Source organism: Podarcis vaucheri (assembly GCF_965113315.1).
Source record: "Podarcis vaucheri genome assembly, chromosome: 3".
Taxonomy (NCBI): Eukaryota; Metazoa; Chordata; class Lepidosauria; order Squamata; family Lacertidae; genus Podarcis; species Podarcis vaucheri.
The window spans coordinates 49632100-49658074 of record NC_138761.1 but is presented as its reverse complement, the minus strand read 5'-3'; the positions used below and the strand labels follow the sequence as shown (position 1 = coordinate 49658074).

Genomic DNA, 25975 nt, shown 5'->3' with positions numbered 1-25975 from the left:
GAGATTCAGTCATGTACCAGCAAATTCAGGTTGCACGATCATAGGCTGCATGCCCGCTATACCTTTTAGAGACATTTGAAGCACGTTTTCTTCCCTCTTAAAGAATTCTGGACACTGTGGTTTGTTAAGGGTTGCTGGGAATTATAATTCTGTGAGTGGCAAAATGCAGTACCCCTAATTCTTTGAGGGGGAAAACGAGTTTCGAATGGGCTGTAAAGGTATATTGTGTACACAGCCATTGTAACCCATCCTCCCCCAATACTGGACATTCTGCAATAAGAAAAGTGCTCACACTGCTCTGTGTCCCCAAGATTATTGCATTATTGCCACCTGATGGGCACTCTTGCACCATAGCACAACAAAAACAGGACAAACACCACAACATGATGTAGTACAAAAAGTTACAAAATTTCAGCAGGACATTACAGTACATGATGCACTGAATGAAGCAGTATGCCCCCCAAAAAAAATACTTGCAGGTGCAAACAGTATTGCAATAATAAGCACAAATAATCATGAATGCACAATAAAAAGAACATTGGAAGGGTCCCACAGGCTGCAGCAAGAGCTTTTCAAGGCTTAGAGCTGTTGAAATAGTGCTGTCCCTCTATGTCTAGGTGATTATATTCCCCTCAGTGGGCTCCTTGCTGCTGCAGAAGCCTTTCAGTGCTGAGAGAGATAGTGCAGCATCCTCTTTTGGGGGGCAATGTCAGTTCCTCACCAGGCCTCTGCTGCAGAAGCTCTTCCTTACAACAATAGCTGATCATTTCTGCTTGTCATGAACAACTATGCTAGGATCTTTGATGCCATTGCTGGGATATTGTACTCATGGCATGTGCTGTCAGCAGCAAGTGACAGTCTCTCATTAATGCCATTATGATCTATTCTCATCAGAGAAAACAAATCAAAATAGAGGGACATCACTGATGTAGAAAAGGAGCTATGATCCTGGGGGTGAAGAGATTATGACAACACTTCTTTTTTGTGTGGAATAAAAAGCAACTGCAGAGGTAAAAATAATTTAATGGAACTACTGCATTCTCTCGACAAAGGACTTGTGTGCATTTTAAAAAAAACAAGTTTAGTACTTGGATTTCAGTACAAGCTCAGTACTTGGATTATGAAGTACAAATGTCTGACTTGTTCCTGCCTTTTCAGGATTGGGTTTTGAGAATTCACCCCTCCACTATGGCTGTGTTGAATTGTAATGTAATGTATCCTACTGAATACACTAGCCTTTTGTTGAACAGTATGATCAAGCTAGTTGTTGTGCAGAAAAGAAAAAGAAAAAAGCCCTAGTGAAACAATTTGTACTGTGATGGCAAATCAAAGAGAGTTTGTTGGTGACAAGACATTCCAGTATTGCTGAATCCTTATTGGTGAATGAGAACAGCAGTATTTACTTTGTGACAATTCTTGAATGTTTTAGCTTCCGGATGAAACATGGAGAGATAGATTTGATTCAAAGACATTGATTGCAGCTAATTATTTAGTCAATATTACCAGCAGAATGTTTTATGAAACAGATCCTAAGGCTGATTCTTGGAAATTATATGTCTCTAATGTCAATGTTGATTTATAGCACTGCATTTTTGTCTTGTTACTTTTTACTGTTTCTTCCCACGTCTTGCATTAATGAAGCCCTTCATTTATAGGGTAAGTAGCTATCCCTCGCTGTTATTGTATCAGATCTACTACTGTATAAAATAAAAAACCCTCGCTAAAATTAAAACCCCACTTTCAGTCCTTTTATCTGGAAAAGCAAATCATTTTCTTGAAAAAGAATATGAAATTAGCTAGCGTAATCAACTTCAAATGAAACCATGGTCATCGAATCGTAGGATTGTAGAGTTAAAAGGGACCCTGAGGATAATTTAGTCCAACCCACTGCAATACAGGATATCCAGCTGTCCTGAACCTGCAACCTTGGTGTTATCAGCACCACACTCTAACCAACTAAGCTATCCAAGTACGGTGACCTGAGCTATGATTCCTGCCTTGTCTTTAGTTGGGGACCTTAAACACCACTGAAATAAAACTTATAGGTGGTTCAAGCCTTGGGCAGCATAATCCCATGGAGGTGGTGCTTCTGGTGGGATCTCGCCACCACTTCTCACTTCTCCTGTGGTGAAGGTGGGGACGCCCTCCCCTTCTTCTGCCACTGCCACCACCAACAGAGTAGCAAGGAGAAGAGGCTGTGGCTTCTGGGTTCCAGCAAGATCTTGGAGACATCTCACAAGATCTCACCGGAACCTGGAAGCCACAGCCATGTGACCTCCAGTAAGAGGCCCCTTCTCATTTTGTCTCAGGAGGCCAAATGGGATGAGTCACCTCTGCTAACAGGTATCTTACCTACCGTAAGTCAATTATCCATGTTTTTTCTATATTGGTGCACAATTGGCTGTTCTTGTCATCAGATACTACTCCAAAGGACCTTCTCAGTAGTGGCGCCCGCCCTGTGGAATGCCCTCCCATCAGATGTTAATGAGATGAGTAATCATATAATATTTAGGAAAGATCTGAAGGCCTGTATAGGGAAACTTTTTAAGATTTAAGGTTTCATTATGTTTTTATATATGCTGGAAGCCACCCAAAGTGGCTGGGGAACCAGTCAGATGGGTGGGGTACAAATAAATTATTATTATTATTAATAATAATAATAATCTTTGCTTTTAGAACTGCTGTTTTCATAGTTCTTTTAATATTCTCAAGAGATCTGTCCCATAATTTATTTTAAGAGATTTTACTTGTACCTCAGTCTCTAATGTACTTTGCTTTCATTACTTTACATCAGTTTTTTGTCAGACGTTCTTTGTTTTTGGCATTGTTTGGTATTCTTCATTAACAACTCAGACAAAATTTTCATTTAGTGTATTTATAAACAAAGCATATGATGTGTTAGAGCTAGTATGCATAGCTCTTGAATCTGGCCTGCTTCCGGATGTTCCATGGAAGGGCATTCACTGCATCTTATTTCCATATTGCCACTGGACAATTGTTGTTTAACACTGGGTGGTCTTCTGAATGATGCAGTGAACAACCACTTCCTTCAAGGCAGATGGTACTTCCTGCTCCTCCAGTGAGACATTAATAATTCCCTGCACCCACCTTTTCAGCCCCCTATGGTTATCTCTAAGAAGCCAAGGTGGGCAATGGTCAAGGGTTCAGGTGGTGTGATATAGAGGGTGTCAGTGTATTGAAACAAGGGGCAGACTCAGATCTGTTTGAAATGTGACAAAAGAGAAGGAATAGGAGGCTTCTCATCTGAAATCAATGCCATGTGTTAACTCTGACAAGGAGGTGTGCAAGATGGGCCACAGCAGGTGCTTATGCACTTCCTCGTTAGGTAAGATTAATTTCAGACAAGACAGGAAAATGGGAAGAACTGAAAGCACAAATCAATTGTATACCTTGTTTCCCTTCCTCCTCAACTTTCCATCTAATCCAAAATGGTCCTACGATGCCAGTGGCAGCCCAGGCAGAAGGTGTAAACGAACCTCCTTTCATCAGTAAAAAAAAATGGTGGCAGCAGTGTTACCCATCACCTGACTGGACATGCACCTGGGATCCTTCATGATTGAAATGATTTAATTTTTTACAATTGTTTTCTGTCTCCTAATGAACCTTTGAGGCTAAAGTTGATCCGGGGCTTCTGCTAAACAGAATCCACTGTTTTAAACTGATCTGTGTTATATCTGAAATTGATCACCTGTTCTGCATCCCATATATACTGCATTCCATATATGCTGATGTAGGTCTGGTGGGTCAGTTTGCCTGGTGATCCGAGTCCCTTCCAATCCTTGGGATCCTCTACCTAGTATGGGTTAAAAGCAGATTGCTAACTAGACAATTGTAAGATAAAGGCATTGGCTTGCCATTTAAGTATAGTCATACCTCGGAAGTCGAACAGAATCTGTTCCAGAAGTCTGTTTGACTTACAAAATGTTAGGAAAACCAAGGTGCACCTTCTGATTGGCTGCAGAAGGCTCCTGCAGCCAATTGGAAGCCATGGAACTCACATTGTACGTTTGGGTTCCAAAAAACGTTTGCAAACCGGAACAATCACTTCTGGGGTTGCAGCGTTCGGGAGCCAAAACATTCAACTCACAAGGCGTTCGACTTCTGAGGTATGACTGTACCTTCATTAGTATAATGGAGCTCCATGCCCAGAGGGCAAACTACCTCCTCACCTGGCTGGTAATTGGAAGGAAAATGGCCAGGGCAGTTGTGTGTGAGTTGAGCTGAAAACAGGAGGCAGGCTGAGAAGATGAGAGGCATGCTTGGTTTGTGCTGAATCCAAAGCTGTGACTAATGGAGAAGCAAGATCTGTTGGTGTTGAATGCTGTGAGCCCCTCCATCTTATGCTCGGTGTGTATATATGTGTAAACAAACCTTATATCCTAAGGACAACACAGTCTCTGTTGACCTTCATTCCAGGAAAAGCAAACCTTGGGTGAGCACCAGGAACCCCTAGAATCTCTGGCTGCTCGGAGATTGGGGTGGCATGTAATACAACATTCAGAGAAACTTCAAGGAGGAGGGTGAACTTTGTGATAAAGCAAGGAAATGCAGTTTAAAGGGTACATTTTATTGGGGGAAATTCATTTTGGCTCCATGTAGTGTGTGGCTGATGAACATGGCAGACCTGCTTAAACACTCATTGTAGACTGGGGGACACAGGTCTCCAGGGAACATCAGTCAGAGCAAATAATGAGAAAAGCAGATATGCCATATCTCTTACCTATGATGTAATGCATACCAGCCTGATGAATGCCTCATATATGAATTCCAACTCAAGTTCCTGTTAAACTGTTATTCTTCTCTGTTTTTCTGGAAGAATCCTCCTCCTGTAAGAAATAGGACCACTTGTTCCCAATTGTTGCTAACTCTGCTTCCATTTGACTGGCATATAATAGTGAAAGGTGAATAGAGGTTCTAAAACTTTCCCCTCCTAATTGGATTACTAACGACTTCGCATATGGCAAAGCTCCTACAAAGAAGTCACTTACACATAGGAAGTTGCATGAAACCCATATGCAGATTGTCACACAGGATGATCTTGTGTGTGTGTGTGTTTGCTTTTTAAATCTACTAGAGACATAACAGATGCATACATTTCTGTATGCACAAGTCTTTGCTCATGTAAGAACATGTGGATTTTGGACTTTAAGAATGGGTGCGCAAAGTGTATTTTTCCATGGAACAGCAAACAGATCCCCAGATCACTTACCAGTGTGTATCAGGGCACCAAATCACTTCACTCAAAGACATTGTAATACGATGAATAAACAGCTGAGTTAACGCTTTTGACACTTCGATTCAAAACTACCTCTGCCATGAACATATTGAGCCCAAGGCAGTAACAGTGACTTATTACCATACAGAGCTGGTGTGAAATGAAATATTCCAATTTTATTTTTTCAAATGAAGCGTCCAAAAACATAGCGGGCCGTTTATGCTAAGCAAGGACACACAACACCCTTGGCTTCTTTGAAAGGGATTTGACTCAATGCACAGGAAGTGGAGCTAACAAGTCTAACTTTGAAGTGCAAAATATAGTGGAGGGAATGTTTTTTTGTTTCTCTTTCAAAACTATATATATTCTGTTATAGTGGAGGGAGTGCTGTGGCAGGGATCAGGAGAAGAGGGAAGTCTCGCAGATGATGGTCCACATTCATGGGCGTAGCCAGGATTTTTGTTAGAGGGGAAGCGGCGGCAGAGTGTATGCCTGCACTGCCCAGGGTGGGTGCGCTCCCGAGGGGGCAGTGGCACGGAGGGTGCCCTACCAGGCACGGGATAGCCACTCAGGTGCCCGAAGTGGCATGCATGCCCTGCAGCTGGGGGCAGAGCGAGCCACCCATGGGGGCGCAGTGAGCTGCCCATGGCGGACATTCGGCACACCGCACGCCAGCGACTCCCAAGCCTCCTCCAAGCTGTCAAAATGCAGGGGGAAGGGAGGAATGCTTCCAGCAAAGCAGTGCAGCTCCCCCCTTACCCCAATGGCTCGGGGTAGGCTTGGGAGTCACGGGTGGGCAGCGTGCCAAATGTCACATCCCCCCCCTCAGTGAGGGCACCCATGACAGTACGCCCCCCTTCCTACGCCCCTGGGGGCAGGCCTTTTGGGGGGCAGAACCTCAGTTAGCTATGCATTTTTATTGATTTTTATTGATTTAGGGGTGGCAGCTGTCCCTCCCTGCCCCCCCAGCTGCACCCATGTCCATATTTGCTGGCACATCTCTGATGTTTGGACATTCTTAACCAGAATCTGAGACTTTCAACATTTACATCTGCGGACATTCACCAAATTCCAGACATTCACTGTAATGCAGCACATACCTGGACCCTGACAACAGTATGAACAAATCATTAACACTAACGTAGATCCAGTCGAAGTGAAAATATTATCTCCAATGTTGTTTGAATTAAATGTGTATTAAATGTGAGCTGCATATTCGTCTTGATTAACGTTTCGTTCATCTTGCCAGGATTCTGTCCTCCACCTGAGCAGCAGTTAACTCACCCACCCCCAAAAAGCCCGTGGAAATCTTTCCAAGTCCAGAATCCATTTAATATGAAAAGAGTCATTTTTAAGTCACACAAAAGAGCCAGTTATGAGGTAGCTGCCTATGTCCAGATACTTCCTTCCAGGCAAGAATGGATGGAGACGTTTGCTGGGGTAACCGTCTGATCACTATAGCATCCTCCTGGAAAAGGCAGCTAAACAACTGGGAAGAAAAGGCTTAGCACAAGCTTGTGCAAACAGCAATTAATTGCAGAAGGCATTAAGGAAAATTCAGCAGAGAACCGCAAAAAGAGCACTAATATTTTCACATAAGCTGGCTGCTTAAAGAGCACCATAAAACGGCTTCAAAAAGTCAGAATGACTGTTTATTTTATTTTACTCTGTGGTGCTATGCTTGCATGAATAACGCCTGGTTTATTGCATTCCACTACCAGCACAGAAAATGTGGGCTATTAAAGTGGTTCAGAATACAGCTGTGATAATTACCCCACCATCTAGCCCGATTTCCTAGGAAATGGGACTCAAGGGAAACATGGAACTAAGCATAAGTATAGTAGGAAGCCTTTGTGATTTCTTGAGCTCTCCATACCCTTGGCCCAGAAAAGCATCTTGTCCCAGTTATATCCATGATCGGCATTTATTTTGTTCCGGTACATTACACTGTCAAAATTCATGACAGTTAACACAGTGAAGAGAGATGGAGCCTGCTTTTTTCTGGGACACCTCCCAGAAAATACCGATCGAGGGATGGCTTAAATAACCTGCACTAAACAATAATTGTCCGCAGTGCTCTGTTATTGATGGCGGAAACTCTTGTGCAGATACATGGACATACAACAGTCCCCAGATAAATAAATTTCAATTACATGCAGTGTGGGAATTTTACATTTCTGATTACTTGGGTGCCTCCAGATGGAGGCTTCATATTGCAAACAGAGAAATGTAACCAGCCCTTAGTTACTGTGTATCACAATAGCCAAAAAAGATGCTTGTGATCTTTGGAGAAGGTGATGTCTACTTTCTCTCTCTCTCTCTCTCTCTCTCTGTGTGTGTGTGTGTGTGTGTTTGAAAATTTATATCAATATTGAGGTCTTGCACAAAAGTGATTATCTGCTGTTTAATTCGGCTGGATTCAGGATGGCATAATCCAAAATAAGGAATGCCCCTCCACTGCAATAGGCCCAGCAATTAACATTATGATGAAGAGATATTGTGAAAGACCTGCGTATTAAAAATTAAAAGAAAAAGGCCCAAGTGCATACTACAGTTACAGTCCCCAGGGAGCTAAACCACATGGTACCGCTATATACAGGAACTCAGGAATCTGCTTTATACTGAGTTGGACCACTGGTCCATGAGTATTGTCTACACTGACTGCCAGTGGCTTCCTATGTTTCCATGCAGACGACATTCCTAGCTCATCTGGAGACTGAGACTGAGACTTCTGCAGGAAAAGCAGCTGCTCTACCACTTCGTCTCAAGGAATATACTACACCCATCCGTCAGGTGAGGCTAGATGTAGTGCTGCAGTCTGTTTCTTCTATTGCCTCTTCTCTCACCTGACACTTTCGCTTGCTCCAGTACTGGCACACAAAGGCTGCTGTACACTCAGCTTCCCCAAGTGTGCTCCTATGCTGGAAAGAAAGACTGTGCTGGCACTTGATCGCAGTTTATCTCTGTGCTGAACTAGGTAAACTGCAGGAATGTGAGACCAGCTGAAGATCAAAGCCCATTTAAAGAAGGAAAATTCTATGCACTCATTGATAAGGTTTTTTGTGATGTTTGTTGCAAGCAACTATCTGCTTACGTAGTTAAAATGTCGACAGTGAAACAGGAAAAGAGCACCTGCAAGGATATAACAACATTGCCCTGGCTGATTATCCTTCCCCAATTAATCACCAGGCTTAAGTTTTAATCACCTTTTCCTTCATTATTGCCTATCGCTGCTGCTCACACACTTACCAGGAGCAGAGCACAAAGAATGACTGGCTCTTATTGGGCTGATATTTAATGTTGTCTGCTTGCCCAAACATCTTCAATTTCTATTTTGCCACGCATGCAACTTACTGAAACCTAATTAAGCGTCAGAGATCAAATAGTGAGATATTTCCTGGCTATCTGCTATTAATATACTTCTCAGAGGTGATAAAACTGGCTGTAGCTGCAGCCCGCATTCCAATTTAAATCACCACAAATCCACTGGCCATAAGTGAATGTCCTGGACCAGGATCCACAGATATTTTAGATATTAACAGGGGAAAGCTGATTTGATGTGGATATTCTTAAAGACACTAATCTTACTTACCAAGAAATAAATTCCAGTGAACAGAATGTGACCTGCTTTGCTTCAGAGTCAATGCGTTTTAAGATCAGGCTGTAAATGGAGGTTTGGGGAACAAACTCAGTCAATCAAAAGCACATTATTTTTCAAATAATAATAATGAATGAATGAAAACTAGCAGCCTTACCCGTTTCACCCATGTTCATCTGAAAGCACTTGGTAATGTTGATACCACATGTTGTCCAATCACAGAACATTTCAGGATTTTGGCCTCTGCCATTGGCCCTTGAGTCGTGATTTGCAGTTTGGAAATTTAGGCAGCCAGTTACGCTGGGAGCAGGACCCTTGTTAGCGAGTTAGGCACTTGGCAGGACGGCGTTACAGAGAAGTTTCAGCTAATATTTAAGTACAGCTCAGAATTCTTTTTTGACATTTGTGTTGGCATTCTTAGTCAACAGAAACAACCAATACATATTTGAATCTGAAAGAGACCACATTAAAGTCCTGCTGCATTTATTTTCTTCCCACAGCAGAGTAAGATCAAACTCTTTCTTTTCTCCTTCCATTTTTAAAATTTATTATATTTGTTTACACACACACACACACACACACACACACACACACACCTCACTTGATTGTAAAATCATCATCATTACCAAATCACCACTCTCAAAGCAGGTTGCAAAAAGAATATATTTTATTTTACATATCAAGCATACATAAACCAAACATAGAACATATATTCAAAATCAAAACGTATCAAACAGGGTCATAGTACCCAGAAGTAATACTTTAGATTAGAACAACTCACCAGTACCTATTACTTCTCTCAATGTGGGGTCCATAGAACTGCAAGCACTCACAGACAAAAGATGACCGTGCCCCTATAAGTTCACAGCCATCCAAAGACGCCACCTTGTGGTAAAGAGCAGCCCTAGCACCGTGGACTTTTGTGACTCTCACCAGAGGTTTTCAGCCAGTGTGCCGTGGCACCCTGGGGTGCCTTGAATCACTGGCGGAGCAAGAGGGGGTGGAGGGAGCGCACCGCCCCCAGCATGATCCTGGTGGGGTGCCATCGTAGCTGTCCCCCCCCCACTGGGCGCCGCACCCCCGCAGGTGGTGCGCCACACCCCCTGGACACCCCCCACACCCCCAGGATGCGTGCCAGCCACACCCCCGCCTGCTCTCCGCCCCTGTGCCGGAGCATATAGCTCCCCCACTGCCTTGAATGGTGGCCAGGGGTGCGGAGGGCAACACTGGCCTCTGTCTCTCTTTCCTTCCCTCCCTCCTCTGATTCCCTCTCATGTCTCTGCCTCTGGGGCTGGCCAGGGGGTGCTGGTTGCCAGGAGCTGAGGCAGCCTTGGAGTAAGCAAGCAGGCAGGCAGGCAGGCAAGGGAGCCCAGCCAGCCAGTCCACCAGCCCTCGCTGTTGGGAATGGACAGACAAGTCCCAGGCCCCTGTGGGGCAGTGGGAGGAGGTATCTCTCTCTGGAGCAGGGAGGGGGCAGATCAGAGACCAGGGGCGGCAGCAGTGGCTGCCCAGAAGACTCCCAAAGAGAGGGGAGAGGAGAAGAGGTTGAGGGAACACTTCACAAGGTTTGATAGAATGGTGAGAGGCTGCCCGCTCTGCAGGCATAACCGGGCTCTGGAGCCCTGCAGGGGTGCTGCAGAAAGAATGTACAGTGGACACTCCGGTTGCGAATGTGATCCATGCAGGAGGCACGTTCGCAACCCACAGCATTCGCAACCCACAGCGCCGTGTCTGCGCATGCGCGGGTCGCGATTTGGCACTTCTGTGCATGTGCAAAGCATGATTTAGTGTTTCTGCGCATGCGTGAGCACCGAAACCCAGAAGTAACCCGTTCCGGGTTTGGCGCGGTGCGCAACCCAAAAACATGCAGCCTGAAGCGTCTGTAACCCGAGGTATGACTGTAGTTGGTCAAGGGAGCCATGGATTCAAAAAGGTTGAAAACCTTTCCTCTAACCTGAAGGCAGCCTGTATTGCAGCTCAGCAAGGGCTTGATAAATCTTGTGCTGTTTTTTTCCTGTGTGCAAATACCTGGTTGGGTGGGTCGCATTTGGCTTGGAGAATGCAAAGCTGTGTTGGCTTCATTCAAATGAGCTGATGGAAATTCTAATGCCTGCTTGAAGCAAATTAAAAAATTCCTAGCAGTACCACTCAGAAATAGGAGCCAAAGTGCCTTTTTCGCTTCCTGTGGATAGTGGGTGGGCAGGGTGGCCCTGGCATATTGTTCTTGCAAGGCTGCTCCATTTCCGATGGACAATGCTGCCTCCTGCTGCACAGACTGCACTGTTGCATTTGTTACTGCCAGTCCTGCACCAATGTCTCAAGTCAGGGAGGTGACAACAACGCTGGGGTAATGGGGGACACTTTGCTGTGCAGTCTAAAATAAGGAGCACTTCTGTTGTTTTAGGGAATGGACCAATCCTTTAAAACAGATGCCCTATAAATAGGACAGCTCATGCCTAGCCAAACCTTATAGTCCCAGCTTGCATATATAATTTTATCCTTACCAGGTGGCATATTCTCATGTGGTTACACACACACTGTATTTAGCTAGTTGCTTGCAGTCTTCACTTATGCTGGCTTGGGGTTTTTTCAGAAAGGGAAAAGGTACAAAGCTAATCACTTCATGTTTAAACACAAGGAAAGGTAATTTGGAACATTGTTCCAGTTGCAATGGGCTTAGGGCTGAAATCCTAAATTTCTTGGGAGTAAGTCTGTTGAATAGCAGTGGGACATTTCCAAGTGAACATATAGAATTGTACTGTAAGTGATTAAGACTCCTCATCATATTTCCCACACTTTGTGTACACATTCATATATTGACCAAATTCTACCCACATTTTCTTATTTAAACACAATACCCATATATTCATTGTCTAGTAATACAGCTCTGTTTATTATCATTTCCACCCATCCACCCACCATATTTAGCAATGTATAAAAGCATAACTACAGAAATGCGTGCAGATTTCACAAATGCACTACTCCTATGCACAAGTCCTGGTGGTGGGGAATCCAGCTGTTGTTACAGCAGGAGTTACAGGGTAGTCTACACCCTGTAGTCAGGAGCAGAACCCCCTAGGCGTTTAGACTTAGTAAGAGTGGCCTGGAAGCTTCATGGAGGTCCAGATGCTTAAATTTACTCCCTCTGGCCTATTGCAGCTAACAAGTTTTCTTCTTTGGCAGGCTGGAAGTGCTGGCCCTATCATTAGGCAGAGCAAAACTGTTGCCTCAGATGGTAGCCACTTAGGGCTGTGGGAGACATCCATTCCCTGGTCATTCCTCCTGAGCACACACCCCTCCCGCCCCCAATTTCAGGCTTGTGTGTGGACTTGTTGTCTTACATTGAAGGATGCAGTTTCGTAGCCATTGTTGATGCAAGATTCAGTTGTCTTTCAAGCCAGCTTCTGTCTGTAGAATTGAAGGAGGTGTCTTGTCCTTCATCCAGTGGCATAGCTAGCCATTTGGGCACCTGGGGCGGTGCAAGGAGGCAGCGGGGCAGGGTGGGGCACACAAGAATCCCAGTGCCCGAGCCCCATTCTGCTCCGGCACCCTGGAGGCCTGTGTTGTTTTCTCAAGCAGCGTGGAGCCTGCAGGGAGTCCACCCGCCACCTTCCCCTCAGCTGTAGAGCAGCTGAGGAAGAAGCGGAAGGCAGATTACAGCCCTGCGCTACTTGAAAAAGCAGTGCAGAGCCTGCAAGCGCCTCAGCCACCGCATCACTCCCGGGAGAGACACGTGGTTTGGGCGCAGGAAGTGCTGCCCCCCGCGGTATGGCGCCCAGTGCCCCCTGCCCCTGCACACTACGCCTCTGCCTTCATCTCAGCAAAATGTAGTGGACCAGCCTGAGTGGGCCAGTGGTTGGGTCTGTCTGTCTGTCTTTCTGTCTCTCTGACACAGCCTTCTCCCCAATATTCTTCAACTGGTCAGAGAGAATAAAGGAAAGGAACCTCAGAAACATGGTGACATGATATCTACAGATCTTGTATGACTTGGGGAATATTGGGGAGGGAAAATGTGAGTGCTATCAATGCCCAGGGCTGAAGATGCTTTTCTTCCACCTCTTCAAGGTAAGATCTTCACCCCCGAGACCATTTTCTCTAACACATCCTTTGTAGAACTTCTGGCAAAACAGTGCTTTTTATAGCCCACTGTGACACAGACTATTTACCGAGGAGGAGTAATTTAAACCATCTAGTTCATCTCATTTCTAGCAAAAGCTGAGCCCTTGGGAATCAAATTATTCCTAACCAGCCCTTGGCTCCAGTAAACCTCCTTCACATCACACCTTCAAATGCTGCAGGGAACAATGTGCTAGAGATCCTGAACATTGCCTGGTTTTACAGGCATACCAATGTTGCTTTAAATATTTTTCCTTTTAATGCTAGTATATCTTGATGGGATTTGGGTCTGAGGAGGTAACATCATTTAAAGCAGCTTCTCGGGATCAGAACTGCTGATTCGAGATCAGCTGAATTATTATTTCCCTCATGTATTTATAGAAAGACCTTTCCTTTTAAAATCATCCACACAATCAGTCCATCATGAGCTGAACCAAATGAGGGACAGATTATGAAACAAAAAATAATTGATCATCAGTATCAGAGATAGCTGAGTTTCAACATGTATGGCTTTTGCATGGTGAACATGAAATAAGACCAATTTTGTTAGAAGGCAGGAAAAAACTGGTTAAAAAAACAGCAATTTTCCTCTCCATTTATAACTCAGGGATGAAGCTCCCCGCCTTTATTCCAAAGCTGTCAAAAATATTAGAATTAATGCCCTGCAGCAAAACACTCAATAACCATCTCTCCTCAGAGAAGGCAAATACATGGCACTTTCCAATTAACTGCTCCTCTAAGCAATTATACTGATCAAATAAATGAGTAAGTGACGGGCATGTAAATGGTAGACACAGCTAATTTCATTCATCTGGAGGTTATAGCACTACTTCTATAAGCACTTAATGTGTTATTTCAAGCTTCAATGAGAAACATAAATAAAATTAATATAGTCCAACAAGAAGAACTTGGGCGCACACAATATGGCTGCCCTCATTATCAAGTGAATATTGCAATAATGAAGCTTGTTGAATCATATTGGTTGGTGCTGGGGGTTTTTGGACATCAGCGTTCCCCAACCCACCTCACAGATTATTGACTAGTGCTACTTATGGGGAGCTTATGACTCCCTGGCTGCCACAGCTCCAATGGCTACCAGTTTGTTTGCAGAAACAATTTGAAGTGCTGGATATGACCTATAAAGCCCTAAATGGGTAAGCAAACTATGGCCCGGGGGCCAGATCCGGTCCAATTGCCTCCTAAATTCAGCCTGTGGACGGTCCGGGAATCAGTGTTTTTACATGAGTAGAATGTGTGCTTTTATTTAAAATGCTTCTCTGGGTTATTTGTGGGGCATAGGAATTTGTTCACACACACCCCAGAAAAATATAGTCCGGCCCCCCACAAGGTCTGAGGGACAGTGGACTGGCCCCCTGCTGAAAAAAATTGCTGACCCCTGGCTTAGATTCAAGCTATCTGAAAGATCATATTCCCTTATACAAACCTGCCCAGGCTTTGAGAACTTCAGGGGAGGCCCTTCTCGTGGATCTGCCTGAGGAGATTTCACCCCTCCCATACCCAAGAATCTCCTGATGATCTCCTGATGGTCTCTGCTGGCTCTCCAGAGAGGAGGAGGCGTGTCCTGCCTATCTACTTATTCTGCCCAGCAACATATCTGTGTGTGTGAGTGAGAGACAGTCAGTCAGTGTATCGGAGGAAGTGAGAGTGTTAGAGATTCTAGAGATAAGATTGCTGCTAAGTGCAGCTGCAGACTCTCAGTGTAGCATTGATTTATGCTTAGAATATTCAGCTCTGTATATAGTTTTGTATCATAGTTGTAGTTACAGTATAAAAGGAAGATATTCTACAGAGCTGCTCTCCGAGTGGTTTATACTCTGCAAGACTCTGCAAAACTCTGCTGCGCAACGACTGTATTATTGAGACAGTGAATCCGGTGCTCTCAGCTCTAAGCTGTGAGTCCACAGCACTGTGACCTGTTCCTGCGAGAAGGAGGTCTCTGGCGGTGCTTCCCAGCTCGCCTAGCCCAGTCGGGGTTGAGGTGCATGAGTCCAGTTGGTGCACTGGCTCTAGGGCGATGCTGACACTGCCATCCTCACAGGGATGCTTGGTAGGGATACAAGAGAAGACATTCTTGGTGAACTCCCTCCCTATATAAGCTGGTCTGGCTCCCTCCTCACTGTGTTTCAGACTTTATTGCTCCATCAGGCTTTAGGAAACTGACTGCTTTTAATGAAAGGACTGGTGCCGGGCTGTTTTATTGTACAGTGGTACCTCCGGCTGTGCACGGGATCCGTTCCAGAGCTCCAGTCGGATCCCGAGGTGCCACATCTGCGCATGCGCGTGGCACGGTTTATCACTTCTGCACATGCGCACGCAGCGCAATACTTCCTGGTTTGCCACACACATATCCCAAAGGATACATAACCGGAGGTGAACATAAGTAGAGGTATCACTGTATTTGTATTGTCTGTCTGTCTGCCTATCTATAATTTTAATTCTATCAATGTTTAGTTCTTTTAAAATGACTTCTTCTCTGTTTCTAGCTGTTCTTATTTTTATCTGTAAGCCGCTTTGACTTCTTGTCAGTGGAAAAGGCAAGTTATAAATAAATATATAATAATAATAATTTAAGAACATAAGGATTCGCAAGCTGAGTCACACCAAAGTCTAGCTGAGCAGTCTATCTCCAATCTATCTCCAGTCTTTGGACACTCACATACAGGAACAACCTGCTATGAGAACATCTGTGGATGCATTAAGTAAGCAGGTATTTGACAGGAGAGCTTATCTACAGCTGTATAAGGAAAGTAAGGGCCTGAAAGGAAGTGTATTATGCTCAGTCGCACACGGTCCTGAAGACCACAGTGCCATTCTTAAGTTCATCCCCAGCATCAACTATTCAGGGGTATACTGCTTCTGATCCCGGAGGCTCTATTTAGCCATTATGTCTGATTGCAATTAGTAAACATAGCTTTACAAAAGGAATAGACACTTTCATAGGATCATTGCCCTTTGTGAACCAAAATTCTATTCATGCCATCCTGTGTCTCCGCACAGCAAACATGCATGGAGAGAGCATGGGAATTCATATGCAGAATCCCATGCCATTTCCCCCGTTCCTAATTATAGCATGGAAGTCATAGCACAAACGGTGTTAATGTGGCATACCACTGATCACTGGAGCAGATCAGGAACGAGGGTAATTGGAGTAACTCTGCACAATTTTTAAAAAAGGGTTTTGTTCAATAACTAAGGCAGACTTGGATGACCTTGCTTTCTTACCTAATACTAAAACACACACATCCATGTGCTCAATACTCCATATCAGGGCTTACTTGACACAAGGCTGCAGAGTTCTGACCTCTGTCATCAGCAAAGGAAGACCATTGTGGCAAGAGGGAAACCAACCTAGTCCCACCTACTGGCCAAAGACAGAGCAGCTGCAGGTGACTTTCTTCCCCTCTCCCTGCCAGAAAGAACACTGTGCTCCCACTGATGAATGACTGTGGGATGCAAAAGCAAGAGGAAAGGGCGCTCTGGCCCCGTCCATCAGCCAGAGGAGCAAGATCCATCAATTGCTATTCAAGCAAGAACACCATGAACATTAGATTGAACCTGGCCCCAATGCATATGAATGCTTGCGGTTCAAAACTTTGGTCTGGCCTTGAAGAATTATCTCTCTCCTCTGCCTTTCCCCATTCTTGTGTCTCTTTTAAGTTTGTAAGCTAGATGAGGCATGTAAGCTATGGCCAGCTTCTCTTTCTGTCCGACTCTCTTGATGAGAGGTGCTTTGAGAGACAATTACCTGAAAAATGGGATGAAAACACAGCAAACAAATAAACATAACTACTTTGTTATAGATGAAGCTGCCTTGTCTTGAGACATACCATTGCTCCACCTAGACCATTACAGTCTACTATGACTGGAGTAAGGGGCGCAGGTGGCGCTGTGGTCTAAACCACAGAACCTAGGGCTTGCCGATCAGAAGGTCGGCGGTTCGAATCCCTGCGACAGGGTGAGCTCCCGTTGCTCGGTCCCTGCTCCTGCCAACCTAGCAGTTTGAAAGCATGTCAAAGTGCAAGTAGATAAATAGGTACCGCTCTGGCAGGAATTTAAATGGTGTTTCCGTGTGCTGCTCTGGTTCGCCAGAAGCGGCTTGGTCATGCTGGCCACATGACCCGGAAGCTGTACGCCAGCTCCTTCAGCCAATAAAGCGAGATGAGCACCGCAACCCGAGTTGTCCATGACTGGACCTAATGGTCAGGGGTCCCTTTACCTTTATGACTGGAGTAGTTCTCCAAGGTCCCAAGCAGCGGTCTTTTTCTAGCCTTCCTACCCCAGAGTCTAATGCTCATTGTTCATACACATACAGAGGCTTAAGAAGACAAAACACAATTTGAAAGATTGTTAGGGCACACTTTTTTAATCCAGTCATTTGTGTTAATATACAAATACAGTCTGCATGTTTAGGCATTATTCTCATTCATAAATAATTTGGCCTCCATACATTCACAGGCATGATACAAACAGAATCGTAAGTTACTAAGCACCAGGACTATTTGTTATTCGTCAGAAACCCAGAATTGCTCTAGAAACATAGTTCAATGGGCCCCTCTTCAGCAGTCTACTGAGCACCCAATGAGGAGTTTCTCTGTTAATTAAATGGCAGTTTCTTCAGGATGAACAGTCCTGAGGGGGATTTTCTTGTGTGTATTTTTTAAAAAATCATACATACAATGACTGGAGATTGCAAAGCTGTTTTGTGTGTCACACACACAGAAAAAGAGAGCAAATAATTATACCAACTATCCTTTGGCATAACTGCCCATATACCATGAATGCATATTAGACAATATGTTCAAGCAGGGTTGGGAAATGTGTGGCCCTCCAGATGATGTTGGACTCCCAAATCACATCAGGCCCAACCAGCATGACCAATGGATTGTGGGAGTTGTAGTTCAACAACTTCCAGAGGGCCATGTATTTCACATCCCCACACTAAGCATCTTCTACACCACACTCTTTTAGAGATCAAAGGAAGATGAACTGCACTACATGAGTCACACTCAGCTGAGCCCCGTTGCCATCCAGCCACTGTCAGCAAGAGGCAAAATTAACCATTTGCAAGATGTGACTTGTCCCACAACACTATGCATTGTGCCACCCTTCTCCAACCAGATGTCCTCAAGATGTTCTGGACTAAACTCACATCTGTTCTGGCCACCACGGCCATGCTGGCTGAGGCTGATGGGAGCTACAGTCTAAAATATCTGGAGGGCACAGAGCAACTATTTGGACCAAACGTTTCTACAACGCTGGGCAAGGAAGTAATTTTTTCATATTACTTTTTTTTCCTGGGGCCAACTATCTGTACTCTCACAATTATGCTTCCTTTATCATTTTTATGGTGAAACCAGTTCTCAAGACCAGAGGGAACAGATCTCCAAAGGCCACAATTGTGAATTAAGGCCTTTAATACTTTTCAGCATACAATCCAGACGTTTTATTTTACATCTTTTTAAAGAACATTAGCTGTTTCTTCTTATAGTCCATGGAAAAATGCCCCCTAGTGTCATTAACTATGGTTCAGTGTCAATTATGCAATCCCAGTATACAACATGGTGGGGATTTCACAATATGTTAGGCAGTATTAAATTTGCAGACATAACACCTACCTATGCTTGAAAAGAATAAAAACCTAAAACCCTCTACCTACATTATACACAATCATACCGTGTGCAGAGCTACAGATGAGCCTGCTAGGAATAGGCCTTGGTTGTAGTTCCTACAGGTTTTCATTGTCTACTGCGCACATGCCTCTACTCCCAAACCCTAATTTTCACTTATGGTAACTCAAAAGCTCCTTGCTATTTATACAAGGTCACTTCTCACCCCTGGTGTACCCTTCATCACTTGATCACAAATGGGTAGTTTTTCACATCATGAATTCTCCAGGGGTTCCCTTTATCAGGCTGATTTGGCAACATGTAAAACTATTCTCTGTTTTATTTGTTTTCAAGTCATTATTCTTGTTGATTACATAAGCAGTTATCAACCTAGATTCGATGATACACCTTTCCTTCAATTAACAAGCCCCCCCCCCAATGTATAGAGGGCGATAATGGGATTGTGTGCATGCTTTTGACACAGCACTTCCCACAGCTAATTTAACAATGCAGGTTTGGGTGGTGTTTTTTTAGAAAACTGAATAACAGATTTGGCCCTATGGCTGCCAAGTAGCTGTGACAAAACTGCAAAAAACAATCCCCAAGTGGAACAACAGTCCGTGTAGCAACTGCACATTCAATCCAATTCTCACCTGCCACAAATGAGACAGGATTTGACTTCAACAGCATTTGTATTTGACCGCCATCATTTACGTTTATAGATTTATCATTACCAAGAATCAGTAATGCAAACAGGAACTGCTACACGTAAGACTGTGAATTCCATGCTCCTGCCAAGTTTTAATTTTCAGAAGAATTTTAAGCCACAAATTTTTGAAAAGAAGCATTTGCTGTAGTTTTTACAATTCAAGTTATCAAAGAGGGAATTATGCAAATTTGCTTTTTGTTTCTCAAACTGATTCTTCTTTTTCTGAAGGTCAATATAATAGAAGCACTAGGTGTATCTCATCATTTATACTTCTGTAAAATACTTATCAGAAGCTATTCTTGATCATACTAATTATATTTCAATAGTTCATTAGCCTTTGGACCAAAACACACTTTGACACTAGATGAGCTCCTTTATCTAAATGTCACAACCAGACCTTTGAGGAAAATATACTAGATGTGGCTTGTCTACTAAAGTACTTGCTTGAATTCTTCTCCCTTTGTCTTTGTCTTTTTTTCCCCAGGGCATAATTAGTTAAAGGGAATGTTAATGTATGTTTGAAAATGTGCACATGTATACATGACATGTTATACTAAAAGAATGAGAGAATACATTTCACACTACAGAGGTAGTACTTTCAGGATTAACACGCACCAGTTTTGAAGTATTCCTCAGATCTTGCAGCTGCTTAGCCGGTTTCCCTACTCCTTCCTCAAACCTCTTCTCCACAACAGGAAGGACAATTTCATGAAGGAAAGATGCATTCTGCCTGATGAATGCTTTCTTCTCAGGGTCCTGTTCACAGCGTAAACTGTAATCAACATGCTGGATGGCCACAAGGATTATCTCCACCAGACTTTCCAGCAGAACCATATGCAGCTCTGGGAAGTACAGTTTGAGAGCTTCCTCCAAGAAGGTCATGGTCTGTTTGGTGAAAGCCACAACAGTATAGCTAAGATTTACCCAGCAGTCATCACCAGTGTACTGATCAAAATTGGTCACACCACAGCTCTTCATCTCCTCTCTAAGTTTTCCTAAAGCTTCAGGGGTCATCAAGTTCATTCTCCTCCACATCTCTTCAGAGTTACGATGTTTTGTAGCCTCCATTATGATATCCTTGTAGCTCTGCAAAGCCCCTTTGATATCCTTCACTAGCAGGGTATGAATGATGAAGGTCAGATCCAAGCCAATCTCACTGAGCTGCTTGCAGTGTTCCTTTGCCACCTTCAATAACAAGTTACATGATTAATTTTACTACACCTTTAAGCAGTTGCACAACAGAGACACTCTAAAAGATAAGATAACTATCACCCCATTATGAACAGCACGAAAAACACGACATACATTCAGGGTTCGAAATGAGCAGGCACATTTTGTACCTTAAAGATTCTCCATCTGAGAGCACCTCAAAAAGTCAGGGTGTCATTTTTTGCGCCTGACTGACACTCGAGGATTACTGAAATATATGTGCTTTGAAGCCTCAAAGTATATGTTAAAGATAGACAATATGTTAAGGAGTTTAACAATAAAGAGTAGAGTGTTTTGAAAACTGAAGTATGGTACCAATATTTTTATTGTAAACACCAAATTAAACATGTCCTTTCTGCTAAAAATGTGATATCAACAATGTGTCACTTATGTGAATTGTGTATTAATTCATGGTTATCAAAATATTAAATAAAAAGTGTTGCTGACTGCCTCCCCAGTGGCAACTAGACATTCTGTTTTGGTGCCCACAATCCAGGTCCCAAAAGGCATTTGGCTCCTAGCTTTTCTACCCAAGTTTCTAACACTATACACATTAGGGAGAAGAAGATATGACCCAGCATTAATCCCTACCATTCTGGCCCTCAGAAAAAGGCAGTCTGTATCCCAGAGTGGGAAACATTTGTTATCCAGAGGGTTGCATTCCCTTGTGAAGAACCTTTTGGGGGGTGTCATATGCCAGTGATGTGCATGACAAGAGACAAAAGGTCCCGAGCAATGGCTGTGACCCTTACTTTTGTATAGTAAACTGCAACCCAACAACACAAAACTTGGCGATTCTACACATCTCTCCATCCAGGCAAGCAGGAGGCATTGTCAATACAGTCATACCTTGGGTTACAGATACTTCAGGTTGTGTGTTTTCGGATTGCACACCACACCGAACTCGGAAGTACCGGAACGGGTTACTTCTGGGTTCCAGTGCTTTGCACATGCACAGAAGCGTGACCTGCGTGTGCACAGACGCGGCGCTGCGGGTTGCAAACACTGCAGGTTGCAAACGTGCCTCCCGCATGGATCACGTTCACGACCCGAGCGTCCACTGTAATACATTTCTACCAGGCAAAAGCATTTAAGGAGGATGTGGAGCAGAGCAGGTAAGGAGTATGGCCTGCAAAAGGGATATGGCTTAAAGAGAGTCCAGAGACACCTGGAGGTCACAAGCAGACCCTGGACAACAGGTTCACTACCCTTGCTGTATCACATTGGACAGAGCAGCAGGTAACACAAGGTTATCCAGGCTGTCTCTTTCCTGGCAGGATAGGATCAGCCACTACAGTCTCCTTCACCTAGATAAAGCAAAGACATGAGATCACCTTTTCCCACTAATCAGGGCAGCTCACTGGAGGAGTGGGTTGTGGAGCAATTCTGTCCAGGCAAACTTCTTCAAACTTGGGTAAAAGTAATTGCTCAGAACACATTTATTTATTTACTGCATCTCTGTCCCACCTTTTTCTCTAAGGAGCTCAAGGTGGCATACATGGTTTTCCCCCTCCTTTAATCCCCCACAGCAGCCTGCCCACTACTGTTCCTAGTGTATTTGGGACTGCCACATGATTAGGGCAGGAAGCGGGTGTGGGCACCTACACTCCTCACTGTTCTTGCTGGCTGTAGGAAGGAGGCACCTTGGATATCCAGTACAGACTGCCTTTTCCTGAAAAACAAGTAACAACTCCGGAAGGTCTCAATGCCCAAATATAGCAAAATATACTTTGATCAGATAGACAAAATCTGTAAAGTCATGCCACAGGACTAGCCCTTTCTTTTGTTCCTAATCTTAAAGTGGAAGGGCTCCTTTACGCTGGAAGAGCAAGAAATGCTTGTGTTGCTCTCCTTTAGAATTAAGCAAAAAGCACTCTAACATTGTAAGAGAGTTGAAAAGGGAGAGAGGCTCCAAGTGATGGGGAATGTGGAGTACAAGACAGCCAATGCAGCTACTGCAATAAATTATTTACACAGCTTCTTTACAAACAGAACACCCTGTTTCAGCACTGGGAATTGGACCAAATGACTCACTGGTTTCCTCCTTGTCCTATATTCTATGACATTATCTGGAAAACTGAAGTAGTTATAAGAATGAAATTGTGGTCATCCAGTGCATGTATGACTGAGCATAATACACCCACATTTGGGCCTATACTTTCCTCATACCTTCACACACTCGGCAGCAGTGGATAAGCTCTCCTTACTGTCAAACACCTGCTTGCTAAATGCATCCACAAACATCCTCATAGCAGATCGGGCCCAGACAACAAAGGCAGAATAACATCCACTGTTGCCTGCAAAGTCTGTCTCGAACTCCCTTGCAGTCTCTAACAGGCTGGTGAAGAAGACATGGCAGAGCTTGTGAATATACAGCAGAGTGGCACCTTCAATGCGCAACTGGCGGATGGCTGTGTGTACTGCAGCTTCCCTGTTCCTCAAGAAAAGTTCACATGCTTTGGTTGATTGACCCAAGCGGATGAGCTGAGAAACAGCTCGGCGGGTAGCTCTAGGCCCACCCCGTAGAGACCTATCTGGAGAAAGTTCAAACACAAGCACATCCGTGAGCTGTCGGACTCTTTCGTCCACTTTTGTTCGTAGTTCCCTGACTGGCTGGGTCACAGGCTTATCTCCCAGGTACTCATTCAGTTTATCTAGCAAATCAACTGCCCCTTCAAAGTCTCTCTGAGCGATGCAGACATCCAGATCCTCGGGCAGCTCCTGAATCCATTCTAGGGACAAATCCACCACTTCTTCTTCTGGTGTTGCCTCCTCTTCATCCTCCTCCTCAAAAGGATTGGTGGCTTCTGGAGGAGAAGGGGGAGGGGCACGTACTGGGGCCTCCTGCTCCAGCCGCCGCTTCTCACTGAGGACCCGATTCCTCTTGGTCTCCTCCAACACTTCCAGCCACTCTTTCTTGATCTTGGCGTTCTCCGCTTGGAAGATACGGCTCTCGGGGAACATGAGCAGCTTGAACATGTCCTTCATGGGTGGGTTGTCCTTGACGTTGACCACCGCCAGCCCATCCAGCGGGTAAAGGGCATCGTACCGGTACGCGCCACGCCGGTTGGGGAGCCACGCCGCCACGAGCAGGCAGTCATTCATGAGGAAGGCGTGTACCCTCTGGACCTGCACCATGTGGTCGGCATCATACTCCACGAGGTCCCCGTTGTAGACCAAGTACTTGCCAGGGCTCTCCGGCAGCAGGTCGCGGCAGCCCTCCACCTTCTCCAGGAGGGTGGTGAGGGTGCGCTGGCGGCCCTCGTCGCTGGCAGCGTTGTCTTTGGCCGAGAGGGCCAGGAAGGGGTTGGTGTGGGGGTCGGCGGCGGCCCGCCGGGCGCCCCCCAGGGCCGGGTCGTCTCGGTCGGCGGCGCTGGCCTGCTGCAGGAGGGCCTGCGTGACGGCCTCCATGATGCCCTTCTGCTCGGTGAGGATGTGGCTCAGCTGGTACATCTCGCTCTCCAGGTAGCTGATCTCGCGCGCCGTCTCGATGAACTGCCGGTAGTTCTGGTAGACGTTGCGCTTGAGGCTCTGCGCCGTCTCCTCGCTCAGCGCCTGGATGCGCTGCCGGTGCTCCTGCAAGTCCCGGTCGCCGTCCGACTGCTGAGACAGCTGCTTCACGTACTCCTCCGCCGCGTAGCTGCCGGACTCCAGCTGCCGCCTCAGACGGCTCCCGCCGCCGCCGCCGCCCGCAGCCCCCTCGCCCACAGACAGCGCCATGTCCAAACCCGGAGCAACGAGACAGCAGAGCGAGGGGCAGAGAGGAAGCAGGCCAGCGACAAACGCCAAGCCGCCAGAGCGCCTGCGCCGGACGCTGACGACCTCGCAAGCGCGACGGAAGAGAGAGGGCGTGGAGCGGCTGGCGCAACGGCGAACCAGACCCAGCGAGTAGAGTTACACACGGAGAGGCGCTTCCGGGCTTAGCGGGGCCCCGCGCAAGCGCGTAACGAAACCTGAGTGGATGGGGATGGGTGGAGGGTTGGAAGGAAAGGGAGGCGCGCTTCTGTACTCCTCCTAGGGCAAGTTGTTTGGCGCATGCGCCCGAGTTTGAAGACTTCGCGACCGGCGGCTGGCTGGCATCCTGCCTGGGCGAGATGGACGGCGACTTCTTGCTGGCCCTCCGGCTGCAGGCGGAGTGGGAGGCAGAGGACGGGGAAGCTCAGGGAGCCAAGGCGGTGGTTGCCGCCGCCTCCCCTGCCGCCTCGCCCGGTTCCCCGGCACGGCCCCTCTCCGTCGTGGACAGCGCCTGGGAGCTGCTGGACCCGAGCCCCGACGTGCGAGGCCTCTTCCTGCAGTTCAACGAGACGCTCTTCTGGGGCCGCCTGGCAGCCGTGGAAGTGAAGTGGAGCCCGCGCATGACGCTGTACGGGGAAGGCGCTGCGGGACGAGGCAGAGGCGGCTCTGAGTCGCCCTGAATGTTGCCCTTAAGGCTGTTACTCGCTCTGGGACCTGGGGGGGGGGGGAGAGCGGGTAACAAATGATTAAAAAATCATGATAATAATAGTGGTTTTTTGTTTGCTAAAAATGTTTAGGGGTACTCTCATTTTGACTCAAGAGACTTTGATCTAGTTTTGGTCTTGTTCCAGGTGGCATGAGCCTTGTATTCACAAGCACACAGTCAGAAAACAGCTTCTCTGTAGAGTGGTAGCTCAGGTTAAGTACTTAATTCGTTCCGGAGGTCCGTACTTAACCTGAAACTGTTATTAACCTGAAGCACCACTTTAGCTAATGGGGCCTCCAGCTGCTGCCGCGCCGCCAGAGCCCGATTTCTGTTCTTATCCTGAAGCAAAGTTCTTAACCTGAAGCACTATTTCTGGGTTAGCAGAGTCTGTAACCTGAAGCGTATGTAACCTGAGGTACCACTGTATTTGTATACTGTGCGTGGGCTCCTGGTGCTTGTTTACAACCTGAGGAGCATGTTGTATTCTGTCTTTTATCTGACCTTTGTGAGAGATGCAGTTCTTAAAGGAGAGGGCGAGTTGTGACCCCCCAGATATTGCTGTATCCTGACAATACTCCATGCTGAATGAAACTGGAATCCAACAATATGTGGAGGGCTGCAGGTTTCCTGCAGTGCATGGTATCACAAATTAAAAAACCAATAACTTCTTGTGTTTCCTAGCATACTTGCTGCAGTGTGATGACATTATTTGTAAACTAAATATTCTAACCTGAATTGTAACAGAATTGGAGAAAGTGCCTGCTTTCTTACCTCTCAGGGAGGTCTAGTCCAGCCACTAGCAGTGGGCACCTAATGTTTAATAAAAGTACCTAATGCTTAGCAAGTATTGTTTGTGTCTCAGTAAACAATTTGCCTTTTTTATTTGTATTTCTAGGTGTGCTGGAGTTTGCTGCTATGAAGGCCGTGGTGGAATGTGCTCCATCCGGCTCAGTGAACCACTTTTGAAGTTGCGACCAAGAAAGGATCTTGTAGAGGTATTCCTGTTTTGTATATAGATATGAACCCAAACATGTGCATT

The 25975-nt window shown here is 45.5% G+C and overlaps 2 protein-coding genes across 3 annotated transcripts in view; one reads left to right on the top strand and one right to left on the bottom strand.

Annotated features, from left to right (window-relative positions):
- SPRTN (SprT-like N-terminal domain) overlaps positions 1 to 25975 on the top strand; it is a 227694-nt gene that overhangs the window by 196279 nt on the left and 5440 nt on the right. Inside the window, exons 1-2 of one of the 2 annotated variants that reach the window (XM_082215075.1) lie at positions 24481 to 24858; positions 25832 to 25931. In XM_082215075.1, the coding sequence (XP_082071201.1) occupies positions 24590 to 24858; positions 25832 to 25931 (369 nt within the window). In that variant the 5' untranslated portion in view covers positions 24481 to 24589. Of the gene's footprint in view, positions 1 to 24480; positions 24859 to 25729; positions 25932 to 25975 lie in introns of those variants that run through there. The other variant, XM_082215076.1, reaches the window with a different exon arrangement.
- On the bottom strand, positions 17314 to 24235 carry EXOC8 (exocyst complex component 8). Its single transcript, XM_082215038.1, has 2 exons — positions 22665 to 24235; positions 17314 to 20471 (listed from the first exon to the last, which is right to left on the bottom strand). Exons 1-2 carry the CDS (start codon positions 24213 to 24215, stop codon positions 19863 to 19865), a joined length of 2160 nt encoding a protein of 719 aa, XP_082071164.1. The 5' UTR covers positions 24216 to 24235; the 3' UTR covers positions 17314 to 19862.

Bases quoted from the DNA above. Each gene is read 5' to 3' on its own strand.
- EXOC8 (XM_082215038.1), bottom strand. From the start codon at position 24,215: ATGGCGCTGTCTGTGGGCGAGGGGGCTGCGGGCGGCGGCGGCGGCGGG. The intron at 20,472-22,664 runs GTATGAGGAAAG...TTGTTATTGAAG, and splicing joins CTGCTGCCGAGTGTGTGAAG to GTGGCAAAGGAACACTGCAA.